This window comes from Primulina eburnea, chromosome 2 (genome assembly GCF_022965805.1).
Source record: "Primulina eburnea isolate SZY01 chromosome 2, ASM2296580v1, whole genome shotgun sequence".
In the NCBI taxonomy this organism is placed as follows: domain Eukaryota; kingdom Viridiplantae; phylum Streptophyta; class Magnoliopsida; order Lamiales; family Gesneriaceae; genus Primulina; species Primulina eburnea.
In genome coordinates, this window is record NC_133102.1 from 524,118 (window position 1) to 540,028 (window position 15,911).

The 15,911-nt window shown below is 34.2% G+C and overlaps 2 protein-coding genes and 1 long non-coding RNA gene across 7 annotated transcripts; 1 reads left to right on the forward strand and 2 right to left on the reverse strand.

Annotated features, from left to right (window-relative positions):
• The first annotated feature begins 584 nt into the window (after positions 1 to 584).
• Positions 585 to 3,395, forward strand: LOC140816005 (uncharacterized). The gene is made up of 5 exons (XM_073175074.1): positions 585 to 768; positions 871 to 1,064; positions 2,525 to 2,609; positions 2,847 to 2,912; positions 3,040 to 3,395. Exons 1-5 carry the CDS (start codon positions 685 to 687, stop codon positions 3,130 to 3,132), a joined length of 522 nt encoding a protein of 173 aa, XP_073031175.1. The 5' UTR covers positions 585 to 684; the 3' UTR covers positions 3,133 to 3,395.
• A 457-nt stretch (positions 3,396 to 3,852) lies between these two features.
• LOC140816013 (transmembrane 9 superfamily member 12) lies at positions 3,853 to 7,292 on the reverse strand. 5 transcript variants are annotated; one of them, XM_073175095.1, is made up of 3 exons: positions 7,086 to 7,219; positions 6,545 to 6,616; positions 3,853 to 5,991 (listed from the first exon to the last, which is right to left on the reverse strand). In XM_073175095.1, exon 3 carries the CDS (start codon positions 5,938 to 5,940, stop codon positions 3,961 to 3,963), a length of 1,980 nt encoding a protein of 659 aa, XP_073031196.1. In that variant the 5' UTR covers positions 5,941 to 5,991; positions 6,545 to 6,616; positions 7,086 to 7,219; the 3' UTR covers positions 3,853 to 3,960. The 5 variants fall into 5 exon arrangements, with proteins under 5 accessions (XP_073031196.1, XP_073031190.1, XP_073031202.1 ...); XM_073175089.1 differs by having other exon boundaries at positions 3,853 to 6,022; XM_073175101.1 differs by having other exon boundaries at positions 6,540 to 6,616.
• Positions 7,293 to 10,785: 3,493 nt separating this feature from the next.
• On the reverse strand, positions 10,786 to 12,852 carry LOC140824424 (uncharacterized). The gene is made up of 2 exons (XR_012116347.1): positions 12,674 to 12,852; positions 10,786 to 10,969 (listed from the first exon to the last, which is right to left on the reverse strand). It is a non-coding gene; the product is annotated as an uncharacterized lncRNA (long non-coding RNA).
• Positions 12,853 to 15,911: the final 3,059 nt, after the last annotated feature.

Genomic DNA, 15,911 nt, shown 5'->3' on the forward strand with positions numbered 1-15,911 from the left:
ATTATTTTACACCATATATTACAATCCTACCACAATCATTTTCTTTATCATTTACGTACTAATCATTAGTTTATCCTATCCTTTAAACCAAACGCTGCCTAAGGGTAAAACTGGAAAAAAAAGATGGTGTCCTCTTTGGCAGTTTTTATAAGGTGCTCAGCCTTAATAAATAACTAGTTACTCTGCACATGCGTTGCGTGTGTCTACAATCTTTTTTTTCATTATCGATAGACTAAAGTAAAAATTGACAAATTATGGAGGGACTAAATTGATATTTAATGATTGAAATAAAAATAAATGTGTGTGTTGAAATAAAAAAAAAAACAAAAAAACAAAAGTGTAATATTACTATAACTGTAAGGGTAAAACTGAGAAAAAAAAGATGGTGTCCTCCTTGACAGTTTTTATAAGGTACTCAGTCTTAATAAATAGTATAGAAGTATAGATATAGAAGTATAGAAGTATAGATAGATTATGTTTGATTGAAAATTTGAGAGAAAAAAAACAGTAATTATCTATCTAATTATTAAAAATGTAAATTGCCTTAAAACCATGTTTTTGGATTCGGACTACGGATACTTGTCCCCCTTCTATCTATTTTCAGTTTTCACCAATACAGGAGAAAAATACTCAGCTGAACCCTCTCGGGGTCTCTGCGTAGACTCGTTAAACGATATCGTTTCAATGGCAAATCAAGGAGCGAAAAAACGTAAAGAAGAAAATGCCCGTCACATGAAGAACCTTCTCCGCCTCATCATCGTCTCCAATGTAACCTTAATAATTCATCCACTGTACAATTTGAGTTTGAATTTGAATTTGATCTTTATTAATTTTCGTGATTCCCTTTGGTTCGCAAAATTTTGGTTGCAGATAATTTATGTAGCGGTGAGAATTGGAGTCTTCTACTCCAGCTTCACGTGGAAGCATTGGGCGGGATTGATTTTGACTTCCCTTGCTTATGTAATTCCGTATCAGCAGCTCTCTGTAATGGCAAAACCTGCTTACACTGAAGGCGGGGAGCTTCTCGATGGTGGATTTGATATGAGTACTGGAGGGATTTGTGGGTATGTGATTTTTTTTGTTATTATTATTTTTTTGTTCTTAGTCGCAGTTGATGTGGCATGGCATTGATTTAACAAATTCAAACAATCTTGTTTGAAAGAATTGGATTGAGTTTTGAATTTGGATGTCAAATTGTGATGATTGAGAGTAGGAAATTTGAGGATTGGATTAATTTCGAGTCTTGAATTTTGATCTGTTTGTTCTAATTTTTGTTTTTCAGAAAATGAAATGATTTGCTTATACCCCTTATTGAGTAGTAAGCTGCATCCAGTTCAAATTCTCGCTATAATGTATTGACTTTGTTGCAGGATTAATTGTCATACTGAATATGTGGGACAATGCAGCGAGAAGCCTTTTTAGCAACGCCTACTATACAAAAATATGAATGATTATAGTATAATGATGTAAGCAGAATTAACAAATTGATTAGTAGATGAAGATAAGAATCATCTAATAGCTAATTAAATGGTATAAAGCGAACCTTTTGGGTTCATTGTAGATGAAGATAAGAATCATGGTACGGTTTGCACACTTTCTGTTGGTATCTTGGTTTGTTAATATTTGTTTTTATTTGAACTTTTCATTAGTTGCTGTTCATTGTGATCTTCAATTGGAATGGTTTGTGCCATTGTTTTAAATTTTAAGTACCCTTATCCATTTATGCTCATAGTTATTGCTTTTGTGTTTTATATTTTAGATTTCATCTTGTCTACTGTGTTGATGCAAAAGTATATGACTGCTGGTGCAAAAGAGTCATTTCAAATGTAATAAGTTATTTTACTATCCACTAGCATAATTGGTTTTTTTTTGGTTATGTATTCCATAACTTCAAGTTTTGAATAACACCGTTCTACTTGAGGATCACGATTCCAGCTTAGTGGATGCCTTTTCTTCTGATATCCGATCAGGAAACTGCATGTTTACAGGCATAATGTCTACTCGTATTGAGTGATAGTCATTCCCATTACAACTCTCAATACCGCAGACTGTTTGTATGTGTATAGGATGACTTAATATCGGATTAGAAAGCTTGGACTTGTGTTTACTGACATAGCTTCTTGACTTTTTCTCCTTACTGGGAAGTGGGGTGGAGGTGGAGAATGGGCCGTGGCATCTTGAAATGATGTAAATTTGATGTTGGAAGCTTGCTGGTTGATATGTTTTAAACTACCCCCTTAGTGGATGTTTCAAATATTTCTATTTTACTTGATAAGCTTGCTTTGGCACTGACATATTCGAATTGTCGAAGAAGAATGCAATAAATGTAAGAACATGTTGCTAATTTTGGTATATGTGAATGTTTCTTGGCTAGTTTCTTTAATTGCTTCATAGTCTTTTTTGTTGCCACGATATACATCGTGCATATCATATGCCATATGGATATATATTTTATTCACCACTCATAAATCATTTTCATGAAGAGAACTATAGTCTTATTTTCTGTCTTCTTTTTTTATTGCAGATATTTGCACGATTTGATCTATGTTACGTGTTTTGTCCAACTCAGTTCCATAATATCTGAAAAATTTTGGCTGGTATACTTTGTGGTAAGTTATGTGTATTCAAAATTCAGATCTTTTTTACCATATCTACTCATGCATTGTTCCTTGAAATTTTTAAATATGATCTGATATGATTTGTTGAACAAGTTATTGATATTTTATGCATGTCAATTTTGTCCATTCAACAACTCCGCTATCCTGTTTTAGCTAATGTATCTAAATTCCTTGTTAGTTCCATTAGAAGTTGAATGAACTTGAATGGTTTTTCATTTTCTTTTCTAGATTCCAGCATTCGCAGCATATCAACTATTTGGACTTGTCAAAGGGTTCTTGCCTCATGGTTCAGAGGTACTTGCCACCCACATGTTTGGCTTTTCAGTTTTCTGTCTTTCATCAATGATAATTCTGCAAAAAAATTATAAATATGGTGTCACGGTTCTAGTATGGTTTTCACTTACATTGATCAATGGTATAGGGAGATGAAGAAGATGAAAAAATTCGAAAGAAAAGAGAAAAGATGGAAAAGAGGGCTTCAAGAGCCAAATTTTTCAAGACAAGGACCAGATAATATGAAATTCTGCCATCGAAGCATTTGAATATTGGTCCAGAAAATTTTTGTATGAAGTGGTTTGTCGAAGCCGATGCCAGCTAACATCGGACTTAAGTCTCATATGGCAATGACGAGTACGACACGACAAGTTCTTGTGTTTTATTTTCAGCTGTATAATGAGTGATTATAAAAATATTTGTGTTTGACCAAGAAGTAGGACATTGTCACGAGCTAGGAGCCGGGACAGAGGATACTAATTTATTTTAAGCAATATACGATAATAATAAATTAAAAAAAAAAAGTGTCAAATCATTTATCTATTAATAAATAATAATAATAATAATATAATGTTATTATCTATTAAATACTAAAGTTAATATGCGTTTTATATAAAATTTATAAAAACTTAATTGTCATTTCGTTAACAATAACCACGATTATAAATTTATCTTCTTATTATACTTAAAATTAAAGGGGGTCAATTATAACCGTAGCTCGGCCGACGTCACGAGATTATTCACATCTTGAATAATGAGTGCATTTTCTTATCGCAACAACTTAAAGACCACTAAAATGATTAAGTACTGCTGCTTCTCTTTTCCTATTTATGGCGACAAAGGGCTGATCGAAAACGTCTGAGTTTTTAAATACACGAGTCATACAAGAAGAAGAAAAATGCAACGTATTAGAATAAAATTGCAAACCACATCAAGTGTCGGTTGAGTGAATTGAAGAATATATGGGGAATGAAGCATCTAAAAACACTGATTTTGATGCAAAAGTATCTTATCTTGAAACAGATATTTTAAGACAGTCTGCTTAATGTCCAAGAATACCAAGTATTCTTCAATCAATCTTTACTGACGAGAATAGGTAATGGACAAAGTAAAATGAAGTGAGAAAACCGATGGTGCCAGTAGAAAGCATAATGGCAACTGCCATTATCAGCGAGTATCCAACATAGAGTGCAGCTGACACGGTCCCACTCAAACTCTGTAGGTCGAAGACGAGGTAGTTTATGGAATAGAGGAACACATACAGTGCAACTGAACCCGAAGCATAGAACGCTTTCCACCACCACGTCCAATCCTCGACGCAGAGATGCATGTACGTTAGGACAACAGAAACTTCAGCACAAACGGTTACTAACAACAGCATTACAATGAGCAAGAAACCAAACACGTAATAAAATCTTCCAAGCCAGATGCTGGAGAGTATGAAGAACAGTTCGATAAAAAGGGTTCCGAATGGAAGAGTTCCAGCACCAAGAATTAGTAGCCATGAGGGATATTTGCGTGAGGGGATCTCTCTTGGGATTTGATTGGTTCGGACAGGGTATTGTATCGGCTCAGCTTGTGTTCCTAAGAATCCTCCAACAAGAGTGAGTGGTACCGAGATACAGAACCAAAGTGCAAAGAGTGTGAAGTACAAGGAAATGGGAATAGCACCGGTGCTATTACTTCCCCAAAGGATGAAATTCAAAGCTGTCAAGATAACAAAGACAATTCCCGGAAAGAAGCATGCTACTGACCAAGACACTGATCTCCACCCTTCAGATGAACCTTTTATGGTCCTCCACATGCGTACACTTGTGTAACCAGCAGCAATTCCAAGGAAAAGATAAAGCATTATCATACCGGTTAACAGCATACCTCGTGAAGCCGGTGACATGAAACCAAGGGCGGCAAACACGAGAGTGACAAGTGACATCCCGGTAATTTGAACTCCATTTCCAACCATGACACAAAGTAACTTTGAGTGTGATGGTTCTCTGAAGACATCACCAACCACAAGCTTCCATCCAGAGAGCTCCTCATTCATCTGCGCCTGGGCTTCTTTGTCTAACTCTTCATACCTTGTCAAATCTCTTCTCACCGTTCTCAAGAAGATGACAAAAACAATGCCTGCCAAGAAGAAAATCACCATCAATGAGTTCAGAATTGAGAACCAGTGCACACGGGATCCTTCCATCCTCAGATATGCATCCCACCGAGATGGCCACCTAATGTCGCTTTTCACAAATGCAACCTCATAGGTGAATGACACCCGCTCTTGCTCCCTGATAATCTGAGATTTGTCAAGCTCCTTTGGACAGCTTACAGATGTACTATTATCATACATGTGAAGTTTTGACATCTTCTCGGGGTCATTCTTAATGCTGCAAGGAACAACCTCAAAACCAACAATCTCGTAACCTGAAGCCTTCTTTTTATCAGATTGTGAGATTACACCCATACCTTCTTCTCCAGTACCAATAATCTCCACACCTGCTCCTTCGTACTCATGAATCAAAACTGTAAACTTGAGATGATTGATAATGTAATCACCGTCACTGTTGGCAGGAGTGTATCCAACTGGGAACCCAGTCCATTGGATTTTAAGTCCGTTTTGCTCTGTATACCTCATAGCAGGCAAATTGTCGAGATTGATGTTAACCTGATACATATCTCGAGTCCTCTGTTTCAAAAGTTTGACCTCGTGGTCACTCAACGGAGATGTAGTGCATAGGTACACAGTTTCGTTAACATTCATTCTGAAACGGTATGGAGAATTATCGATTTGATCTCCCATTAGAAGTTCTCCAAGATTTTCAGCACTTTTCTTGACTCCCCCTAGAGGTGGACAATAAGGAAGACTGTAATAGCTGAAGGGAAGCTCGGTTTCAATGGAGGTCAAAGAATTCACTTTGGCATAAATCTCTTCCCCTGTTGAGTATGTATGCATATAACTTCCGGGTAGATAAAAACCATTACATGCTTGTAACGTGAGTACCAAGTAGATGAAAGCAGTACATAATTTTCTTCTTGAAATCAAGATCAATTCCATTTTCAGCAGAAGGAAAGCAAAGAAAATGTCCTGCAACTTGCTGAATCCCAGCTAGGATCGATGGCACATTAAAAAAAAGTTTCTGCAATCAGATAAATTATAGAAATGACAAGTGGCGACTAAATGAAGATCAATAATTAAGTATTACTAATCATGTCATGATGAGGGCATTTCAACCAATATTAACAAGAAACATTTGTCATTTTCACTTGATGATACTAGAGGTTTACTAAGATGCATCAAGCTACTAAGCCTAGCATCTTGCGTATTAACAAACAAGAAAATCAACTTAGTGATCAGTTTAGAAAAGAACATGAGGATCAGCAGAGTCCAAAAAATAATTAGTCTTTTCAAGCCATGGTTAACATTGAACAAAACCGTTTCTGTGACAAAGATAGTAGCATGAAACATAATCAATTATTCAATTTGCACCTAATATAAGCAGTCAGATTAAACTTTTTCCTACCTCCACAAATTACTAGGAAAAAATACCAGAAAGATCCGACCTCTATAACAATATTTTGCGAGGGAATATAAACAAGTCAGATAACAGATAGTATTCCAAGGAGGCATCTGATTGTAAATGAGCGTATAGCTACCGTACAGATAAGAGGAACACGTGCAAGCTCCAGTCAACAGTATGCAATCATCAATAGCATCCGTTATGCACATCATCCTTTCCGATTTCAATTGAGTAAGGAAAAAAAAAGTAAGCCGATTTTATTAGCAAATTAACCATAACAAATCGAACTTTAACATCTTGGCCGCACAAGTATGCAAAATTTAAAGTGAAACCGCACATGAATAATTATAGTTGTGCACCTCGCACCGACAAACTGCGTAGGCAGAATACTAGTACATATTCAAAGAAAAATAGAAAATGCCAGAAATTTGAAATCTCAAGCACACAATTAGGAACGGAGAACATTAATCAAAACGAACATCCCATAAGTGGATCTACACACCGACCCAAGAAAGGACCCCAAACACCGACAATTACGTAAGAATCAGAGATATGTAAATTCAATCGAACTTTCAACTAACCTATAATGTGAAAAAAAAAACAATCATAATTTAAGTTCGCCTACATTGCCCAAAAAAAAAAAAAATCAACAACGGTACGAAGTGTTGGGAGAAACACATACCAGATGCAGATCTGAACTCGATTGCGCGCAGTTAAGGTTTATCGAGAATGAGAGTGATTTTGATTTTTGTATGGGGAAATCGAGAGATTTTGTTAATAGGTACTGGCGTGTTATCACCAGCAAATGCGCAGCTAAATCACGAGGATCTGAAGTTTGGGATGTATACGTGCGATTTTTGCATGACATCGGCTAGTTCACCATCTCGTTCTATAATTTTGTCATTTCTATCATAAAAATTTTTAACGAAATGATATAAAAAAAAATAGTACGTTTACGAGGTGTTCGTGTTGAGACGGATGGACTTAGTTCATATTTATAATAAAAATACAAAAAAAATCGTTTAATGGGTCGGACCGAATTAGAAATATATCTTATAAAATTAATCACGAAACAGTATCATAAGACTTTTTTTTAGAATGAATTGTTGATAGAATTACAAAAAAAATAATAATAATAATAATAATAAATTGTAGAACTTTATTGATACCCCAATTAGAGTCCACGTTATGATCGACCGAGATATTATATTTATAACCCAACTCATTGTCAATCTGCAGGATGAATTCTTCAGAAGCTGGGTAAATGAAGGTCTAGGACATCTTTTCCCCGTGATATCATAAACTCGGGCTTCAATACAAGCTCTCGAGAGGCATTCTAACCGGGCTACCTCAAAAATAATATATCACTTGAGTGCACCAGTATAGTCTACTTTATGATTGACAATCATTACTGTCAGAATCACAGGGATTTGATGTGTCACATAAGTTATTAGATGTAAGGTATGGGCAACCACCTTACACTAATTAGCAAGTGGACACTGAAAACAAGGTAATCATAGTATTTCTTCTTATAAATAGTAGGTATGCATTTCATTGGAGGGATCTGAATTTTTGATTCTAAGATCTTGGCATTCATGTATATTCACACATATACATAGTCATTTTCTCCTTCATCCTTCCTCTGCTGAGACGTCCATTCACGAGTTATTCTTCTTGTTTGCAGGTTACTTTTGAAGTCATGTTTCTTACTCACTTTTCTTAAATACAACTTTTATCAAATCCGATAAATTGCTCCGACCCAGCTAACCCAATTCACATGGATAACATCATTTATGTAAAGTCTAAATCCGACTACATATGCCAAAATCATGCTCGATGGTATCGGCGACCAAATCAAGTTTTTGCCATTCTCCTTCTCACATGTGTATTACTTCAGTGGTTGCTGATCTCTTTAAATTATTTCTTCATGACTATTATTTGGCGATAGATTTTAGGCAGTGCGGCGTGAGGTCGTGCAAGGATGGGTTGTCGGTTCACTTGCATGCAATGTATTGAAAAGTTATGCCATTCAGTCAATTTAGTTGGTGACATGTTTCACGTGCAACGAAGAAGAGACTACTTGGATTTCTTGTTATTAAATGAAATTAATTAACATAACATATTCCCCTAATTTTCTCTAAGGTTTAATCTTTTAGAATTGAATTTGAATATAAAGTTAGACACACAAAAATGTGTTAAGAAAGGCTATATAGTTCAAGGAATCGTAAAATAAGTTCTAATGAATCTAAATGACAACTAGTTATCCAAATTAATATCAATGATTACAAAATAGTTGTTCTGCCTTTCCATGGAGGACTTTAAGAACACCCAATACATGTAAAGGAGTTGTACATTTGCATTAGGTCGTGTTCTTTTTCAGAAATAAGTTTTATACTATTAGTGAACCTAACACTATTGTGAAAATCCGAAAAAATTTATATAAAAAAAAATGTAACTCTCTGGATAAAATTAACTATCATTTAAAGATCTATAAGATCAAATCATTATCGCTTAAAAAATACTTCTTGAATTATTAAGGTAGGAAATAATGTATTCATTCAATCATTCCGTTCTTAGTTCATCAAGCCTTCACAATCTTAAAAATTAAATAAAATGTCTCAAAAGTGTGAGCATAACAGTTTATTTCTTATGGTTGGGAGTTGAAATGAAATAGAAGTAAGAAAATTTCGAACTAGAAAATTTCGAACTAGAATGTGTGTGTGTGGATTCAGTATAAAATGATTGAAAAATTGTATATATTTTTACAAATGGACTCGTTATTTGTCAATTAATAATGAAATAGGTTGGCGGTGTGCATGGGAAACTTAAGAGCCAGAAATGGCCGTCCAATTTTCCTTTGGATCAGCTTATGAATAGTTGGGTTCAGTTATTTGGTGGATACATAAAATTCCTTGGACGACGTACTAACGTCGGGAGCTCGTCTGGACTTACAGTGAGGCGGCAAGTCGGTGATCTCCGGTGTCTTGCGGCAAGCTCTCGCATATTCTCTCTTAATTTTTTGAATTTTAACAATTTCAAATGTGCTCGCTAAACATTGATTTATTATTATTCATCCAATCTAATTATTATACCACTTAAAAATGATACGATATACTAGTAGCGTTGCATGTTTATCTAAAAATATCCCGAAAAGAAATTACAATAGTATTATTTTTCAAAATTGAGTGCACAAACACAATTGAAAACCAATTCGTGAAAATCAAGGAAACATATGATTTTTTTTTGATTTACTTTTATTATTAATCAATTTGTGGTTGGTTATTTTTTATTGTTTTTTGTCTTTTTTTTAGGTTTGCTAATGGACAGAGGCACGCATTCAAAGCAGAAGGTGCAGAAACTGCTGAATTCTGCGTTGCCCAAATTAAAAACTACTGAATTAATTAATGTGACAACGTGACAGCACGCCTCAGACCCTTTTTTTAAATTATTATTATTTTATTTTTGGGATTACTTAAAAAACAGAGACATTACAAAAATATTGTATAAAATTAATTTGAATTTCACTTTAAATCTTGTCTCATAATTTTTAATTTAAAATATCTAAACTAGAAATCACGGATGAAGACTTGAAATAATAACTTTTTCGGCATTAAAAAAAAGGAATTTTGCACTCTGATTGCTTTACGACCATATATATGAAACGAGCCTAGAAAATAAATGTGCGATCAAGTTTGAAGAAAGATTGTTAAAGATAAAACAGATGCGAAGGACCTAGCTATCAAGAAAAAGCATTTTAAAAGGGAAAGATATTCATCTAGTTTATTGTAATAAAGAAGAAATCACGTGGGTCATATCCGAAATGGTAAAGCATGAATGCATAAAACAAGCTTAATATAACGATATATGCCACCAGCCCAGGTGCAAGGATTTGTTAAATAAAGAAGCCAATCTTGGTATCAAATATGAACCCTTTAATCGCATATAAACATGATGCTAATATATCAGACAAATCCGAAAGAAAAAGTGAGAACAAATAAGGGATTAAAAATTGTCACAAAATTATAGATTGAGCCGTCCCGCCAATATCACCACCACCGTCAGAAACCAATAGAACAGCAATGGGTCGAGAAGTCAAACCCCATTTACAAAGACGAAACTTGGAACCGGCCCAAGCCGAGAATTAAGAAGACGTACGTTCATTTTCTTGGCAGCTCCATGCTCAAATTCACTTCTCACGGCTTCCATCTTTCGCCAAAACTTGATCCTCCACCGCCCTTCCCACCGCCAGCCGCCGCGGAAGAGCCACCCTATTGCCATATCATCAACAGGAAATCCAAAGTAAACGTCCACCCATCCAAGAAATTAGTAAATGTATAAAGGGCTTTTGGGAAGAACTTCAAATGGTAGTGCCATGGTATTGATTTTTAATCTTCCTCTTGTTGTTACAGGTACTTGTTCCAGTGGCTTTGATGGGCATTCTTGTCTTTTTGCTTCAAAATCAGAAGCATACAAACATTTTCGAAACAAGAGCAAGAAAGGCTAGGACATGCGAATTTGCTTTGGTTTGTGGTTTTGTACATGTCTACTGCCTGCACACTGCTCCCTCTGTTTTATCAATAATGAAGCCAAGGAAATGAAGTATAAAAAAAACTATTTTTTTCCACCCTATTTTTTAGAGGAATGAAATAAACTATATAAGATTTTCTTAGTCCAAATAATATTTCATCATATAAATAATTTCCCATATACATATACACCAATTTTTTTTAAATAAACATATTATTTATTGTATGATTTTAGCTTCATTTAGCCCCAAGTACATAAAATTGATTAAAAAATTTATCCCATAAGCCCATTTTTTTTAGCTCGATCCCGTTCATACGCAAGTAACTAGATCTATATATAATATATGTATCTTATAAAAATATAATATATGGACATTTTCCTCTAAATTATTATTATTTTATTTATATGTGGACAATAATTTGCCAGTTTAATGCATAGAAGCACTAAAGTTGTGTCCCCAGTGTTGCTAGATTTTGCGCTAGCAAACTCTGCGCCATTTTTTGGTCCTTAATTTAACCTTCAGAAATGAGGAAATTCCCTCTGTATCCCCTCCCTGCAGTTGAATACTGTTCCAGCTTTACTGACCAAACATGCATCAATTTCGAGGCCCTTTTTTTCGAGACTTGCCATTAAACCAAAGCCCTAATCCCAACGTCGTTAGTTGGAAGGCCTAGCACGAGCAATTGCCACGTCCAATACCATTTTTTTTTCAAAAAAAAAAATTATGTATATATATATATATACACACACACATCTTAATTTAATTAGTAGCATAGTTTCTATTATTAAAACAAATCATCTTAATAAATCGGTCGGCACTAGGAAAAATCGTTGTTTATTGGGTAATTTGGTCAATTGATTTATAGGGGGTGTTTTTTCTAGGCTAGGCTAACTGTAGCTTCGATTTTAAAAAGTAACTTGAAACCATAAAGTTTAGATGCAAGTTGTGGTTTCGTTTGGTCAATTTAAAGAACCAAACAATGATTTAATTCAATGTTTTATCTTATGCAACAAACGATATCTTAGTCTCTAAAAAGTTAAATTTTAATTTCAAGAAAATTTGAAAGTTGGTGATCAGTCAAATAAAATTTAAATGTGGGTAGGTAGACAGAATGCTGATTCAAATTCAGAATTCAGGAAAAAGCTTAGTATAATTTTCGACGCTAAAAAACTATAGTACATATGAAAGATAAAGGAGAGCGAAGTACCTGCATAACAAAAACGGCAATACGCACCAAGCCCAAGACAAAAAATGAGTCCGTAAAAACAAAATACTATATATAAAGAAAACCAAGAATGATAAAAACAAATAAACATTTTTTAAATTCGGGTAATATTTAAATTTATAGACATTAATGTTCGGCACTCAATTTCAATATAAATCAAACAAAAAAAAACAGTCAAATTTATTCAAAATTAAAAAGGATTGAACCCCAAGATTAAAACAAAGAACATCAATCGTTCTGACAAGAGATATGTAAATATTTTAAAAAGATGAAACATTGCTTTTACCGAATATATATGAATCGTTGCCATTTATGAGAATTGGGTTGGTACAAATAGTTAAAGCAATATTGCCACTTTTCTTTTCTTCTTCATTAATGCGTCAGTACACACAAGAAATCTAAGCACCAATTATCGCATTCAACCCCGAATGGGTCCATCCATATATACACAAAATCAATTATCGTAACATAGTATTATATATATAATAATAAAAATAAAATATGGAAGTTGGAGTACCTTGAATTAAAGTGCGAAAATAGTGCACGAACGAACCCATAATTTTGGTCTTCTGGCTGGAACTCCCTTTGTCTGTGCAAGTTTCGTACAGTAGGCTACAGTGACAGTGCATTCTTTTCTTTGGAAGAGGAAGCCCCAAACATTTGTTAATAATATTCATCCTTCTCCGGTGTACGCAAGCTGCTTACTTTTTGAAAAGATAATAAAGTGCAGCATATCTTTTACATTTTTATTAAAAGATTTAAGATTTTCGATTGTTTCTTATTGTTATGAAAGTGGTTGGGATGTTGGAGTTAGAGAAGTGAGCTTCACGCAGGATTTCTACTCACGTGGCTTTTTTCTGATGGTTTGGATGAAATACCTCAAAATCTTTCTATAATACAGTGCCATCAAGATGAGATACATACAACTTAAAACCTCCATCAACCTATGGTTTCATCATTCATGTTATTGCTTTCAATTCGTTTGTCTATGTAACACTCTAATTGGTAAGCTCAAACTCCAGCATGAAAATACAATATTCTTGAATTTCTCCATCTTTTCAACGTAAATTGTTGGTTGATATATTGATCGAGTTCACTGCTAAAACAGGTATGGCCGGGAATTAAAACCAAATGAGATAATTATTTGATGAAACTTGTGGTACCATTGACGAGAAACTTGCTTTAACCTATATATAGACTTTTTAAGTTTGCAAACCATATTCTTGCATGGAATTATACTCCACTCATTGCCTCGACCTGTTTTTAAGAATTTGAATATCCTCCACCGTACCATTATTTTCCTCATGTTTTGGAGTAGCATTTTGTAATCATCTGGAATAGTGCCCTTTCTCTAATGGACCTATGTAAAGACACGTGTTCCTTATATTATGGTTTTTGAGGTTGTTCTATTGGGAGTTGATTGACAATGTATCGGGCCTTTCATTCCTAATCGTTATTAGGATGCAATTTGATTATAGTTAGTTAATTACAGCGAAAAACAAATATAAATTTTCTTTACTATGAGTCCAAAATGTGTCAACTATAGTTATCATACTAAAAATAGTATTTAATAAAGTCTCGTCTAAACACATCAGATCATAAAATAAGCTTACACATTACTGAATCAACTACATATAAACAACTCATATCTCCGGAACATGCCTCAGTATATATATATATATATACATATGTATTGGGATAGACCACTCAACCTCGACTCACACATGACTCTCTCAAAAAATACCCCTTTCGGTCTCCTGATAACCTGGAGTAACTGTCATTGTCCACATACAAAGACAACAACAGCCTATCTTGGGGGTGAACAAACGCTCCATATGGAACAACCATAATATATACATGTATCTACATGATGATATATGATATGCAATGCATGCATGTCGTGAAAATATCAGGTCAAATGCACATCCACTGAGCAAATATCAGAACTAATCGAATCACTATTAAATCAATGCTCGAGCTGACACACCGGCCTCAGTCAAGTATAAGAGAATATTCGTATGATAGCGTCGGCAAAGCGCCATCAAATCCCAAATCTCAACCAATCAATCATAAGGGCCACAAATGACTGTGTTTTATGGGCCACATAATGTCAAACATAGTATCGTACTCAAAACCTCAGAATCAAAATCGATTATATCAAGATATCTAAGGATCATAGTTCAACGTGCATGTCATATATCGATGTATGTATAAAATGATGCGTCTTAACAAAATATTTATTTTATACATCGATCTACCAATCATGAATGTCGTGTATGCAACATCAACTCAACAAATAAGGCATATAAACACATATTTTCATTCAAATCAATCAAGCATATATCATATGACACAGATGCATGTCGTATGTTACTCGGTCGCAACATACTCAATTCTTCATTTCCAGTTCAATTTAGCTTTAAGATTTCAGTACATAAAATCTATCTACATAATCAAAATATTTATTTTAATCAATAAATTCATTCAAATGCGACGCTAATAGCGTATTTGAATGTATCAGTTCTTTTCAAGCTATTTAATTTAACCTTTATGCTATTAGGATAATTATATTGCATTATATATCCTAATAATTTATTATTATTCAATCATATACAATCAAACTTTCAAGTTTCGCAATTGTTTTGAAATTTTGAAATTCATATAAAATTGAAATAATTCAATTTCGCCTTTGAAAGTTAGTTTTTTGTCGGTTATTTTATCGAATATATTGAGTTTGAATTCAAATACATGCTATTCAAACAATTCAATAAATAAAAGTTCTGAATCGAGAAGAAAATTATCTTAAAAGAACGCTCTAAACACGATGATTCCGAATATATAATTTGTTTCGAGTTTCGACAACGTTTCGAGGTAGAATCGAACGATAGAACTTTGTTTCTTGTTTTTCCTTCAACATTCAGTGGAAATGGAAGATAGATTATGAGAAAATACATTCTAATCAGCCTTAAATCATGTGTAGCAAAGGCGGTGCACGCATAGGCGCAAGAACCGGCGTGGCCGTGGGCCTAGTTCTGTCCGGAAGATGTTTTACCAAGCTACACGCGCGGGTGCGCGCCTTGTTCTGTCTGAAACGTTATTTTAGGTTTCTAACTAGCCAAAGTGGTCAATATGAAAGTTGTAGATATGTCTTGGTTTCATTTTCCACTAACTCACTCAATTTGGATATCATATGTGAGAGTTATACGCATTCTCTCAAAATGTGTCAGTGCAGGAACTTCAATGCACGTGATACACTTCGGGATGATTTTGGCCCTATTTCCATATATATTTGGACAAAACTCAAAACATGAAAGTTTTAGTACTATGTATTAGATTTATAATGAAATTGATTTCATTTCATTTGAACTAGTACTCAGATAATTATGTTGAAAATCGTAACATGTGTCACTTCTCTATTGCGGTTCAGCACATCATTCAAACACAAATCAATTACTACTACAATATTTCATTATCACAACATATTTTGTCACTTTTATTGTCAATTATATACTTCATACACTTAATAACATGACAATTTCATGAATTATCGAGAATCAAAATATGATTTACGATAATACAATGCGAGGTCTTTATACAATATCTTATTGTTTTTGTATCACATCCTGATCAATAACATTAATACAATCTTGAACATTATCGGTATCAATGAATGAGATATGAACCAGATCCTTTGAAGAGTAGTTGGAACCATTTTTCCTCGAATACAAAGTATGTTGCTTTAATCTTCCTCCAAA

Bases quoted from the DNA above. Each gene is read 5' to 3' on its own strand.
- LOC140816005 (XM_073175074.1), top strand. From the start codon at position 685: ATGGCAAATCAAGGAGCGAAAAAACGTAAAGAAGAAAATGCCCGTCAC. The intron at 769-870 runs GTAACCTTAATA...TTTTGGTTGCAG, and splicing joins GCCTCATCATCGTCTCCAAT to ATAATTTATGTAGCGGTGAG. The intron at 1,065-2,524 runs GTATGTGATTTT...TTTTTATTGCAG, and splicing joins AGTACTGGAGGGATTTGTGG to ATATTTGCACGATTTGATCT.
- LOC140816013 (XM_073175080.1), bottom strand. From the start codon at position 7,271: ATGTCATGCAAAAATCGCACGTATACATCCCAAACTTCAGATCCTCGT. The intron at 5,992-7,085 runs GTATGTGTTTCT...CATCGATCCTAG, and splicing joins CGAGTTCAGATCTGCATCTG to CTGGGATTCAGCAAGTTGCA.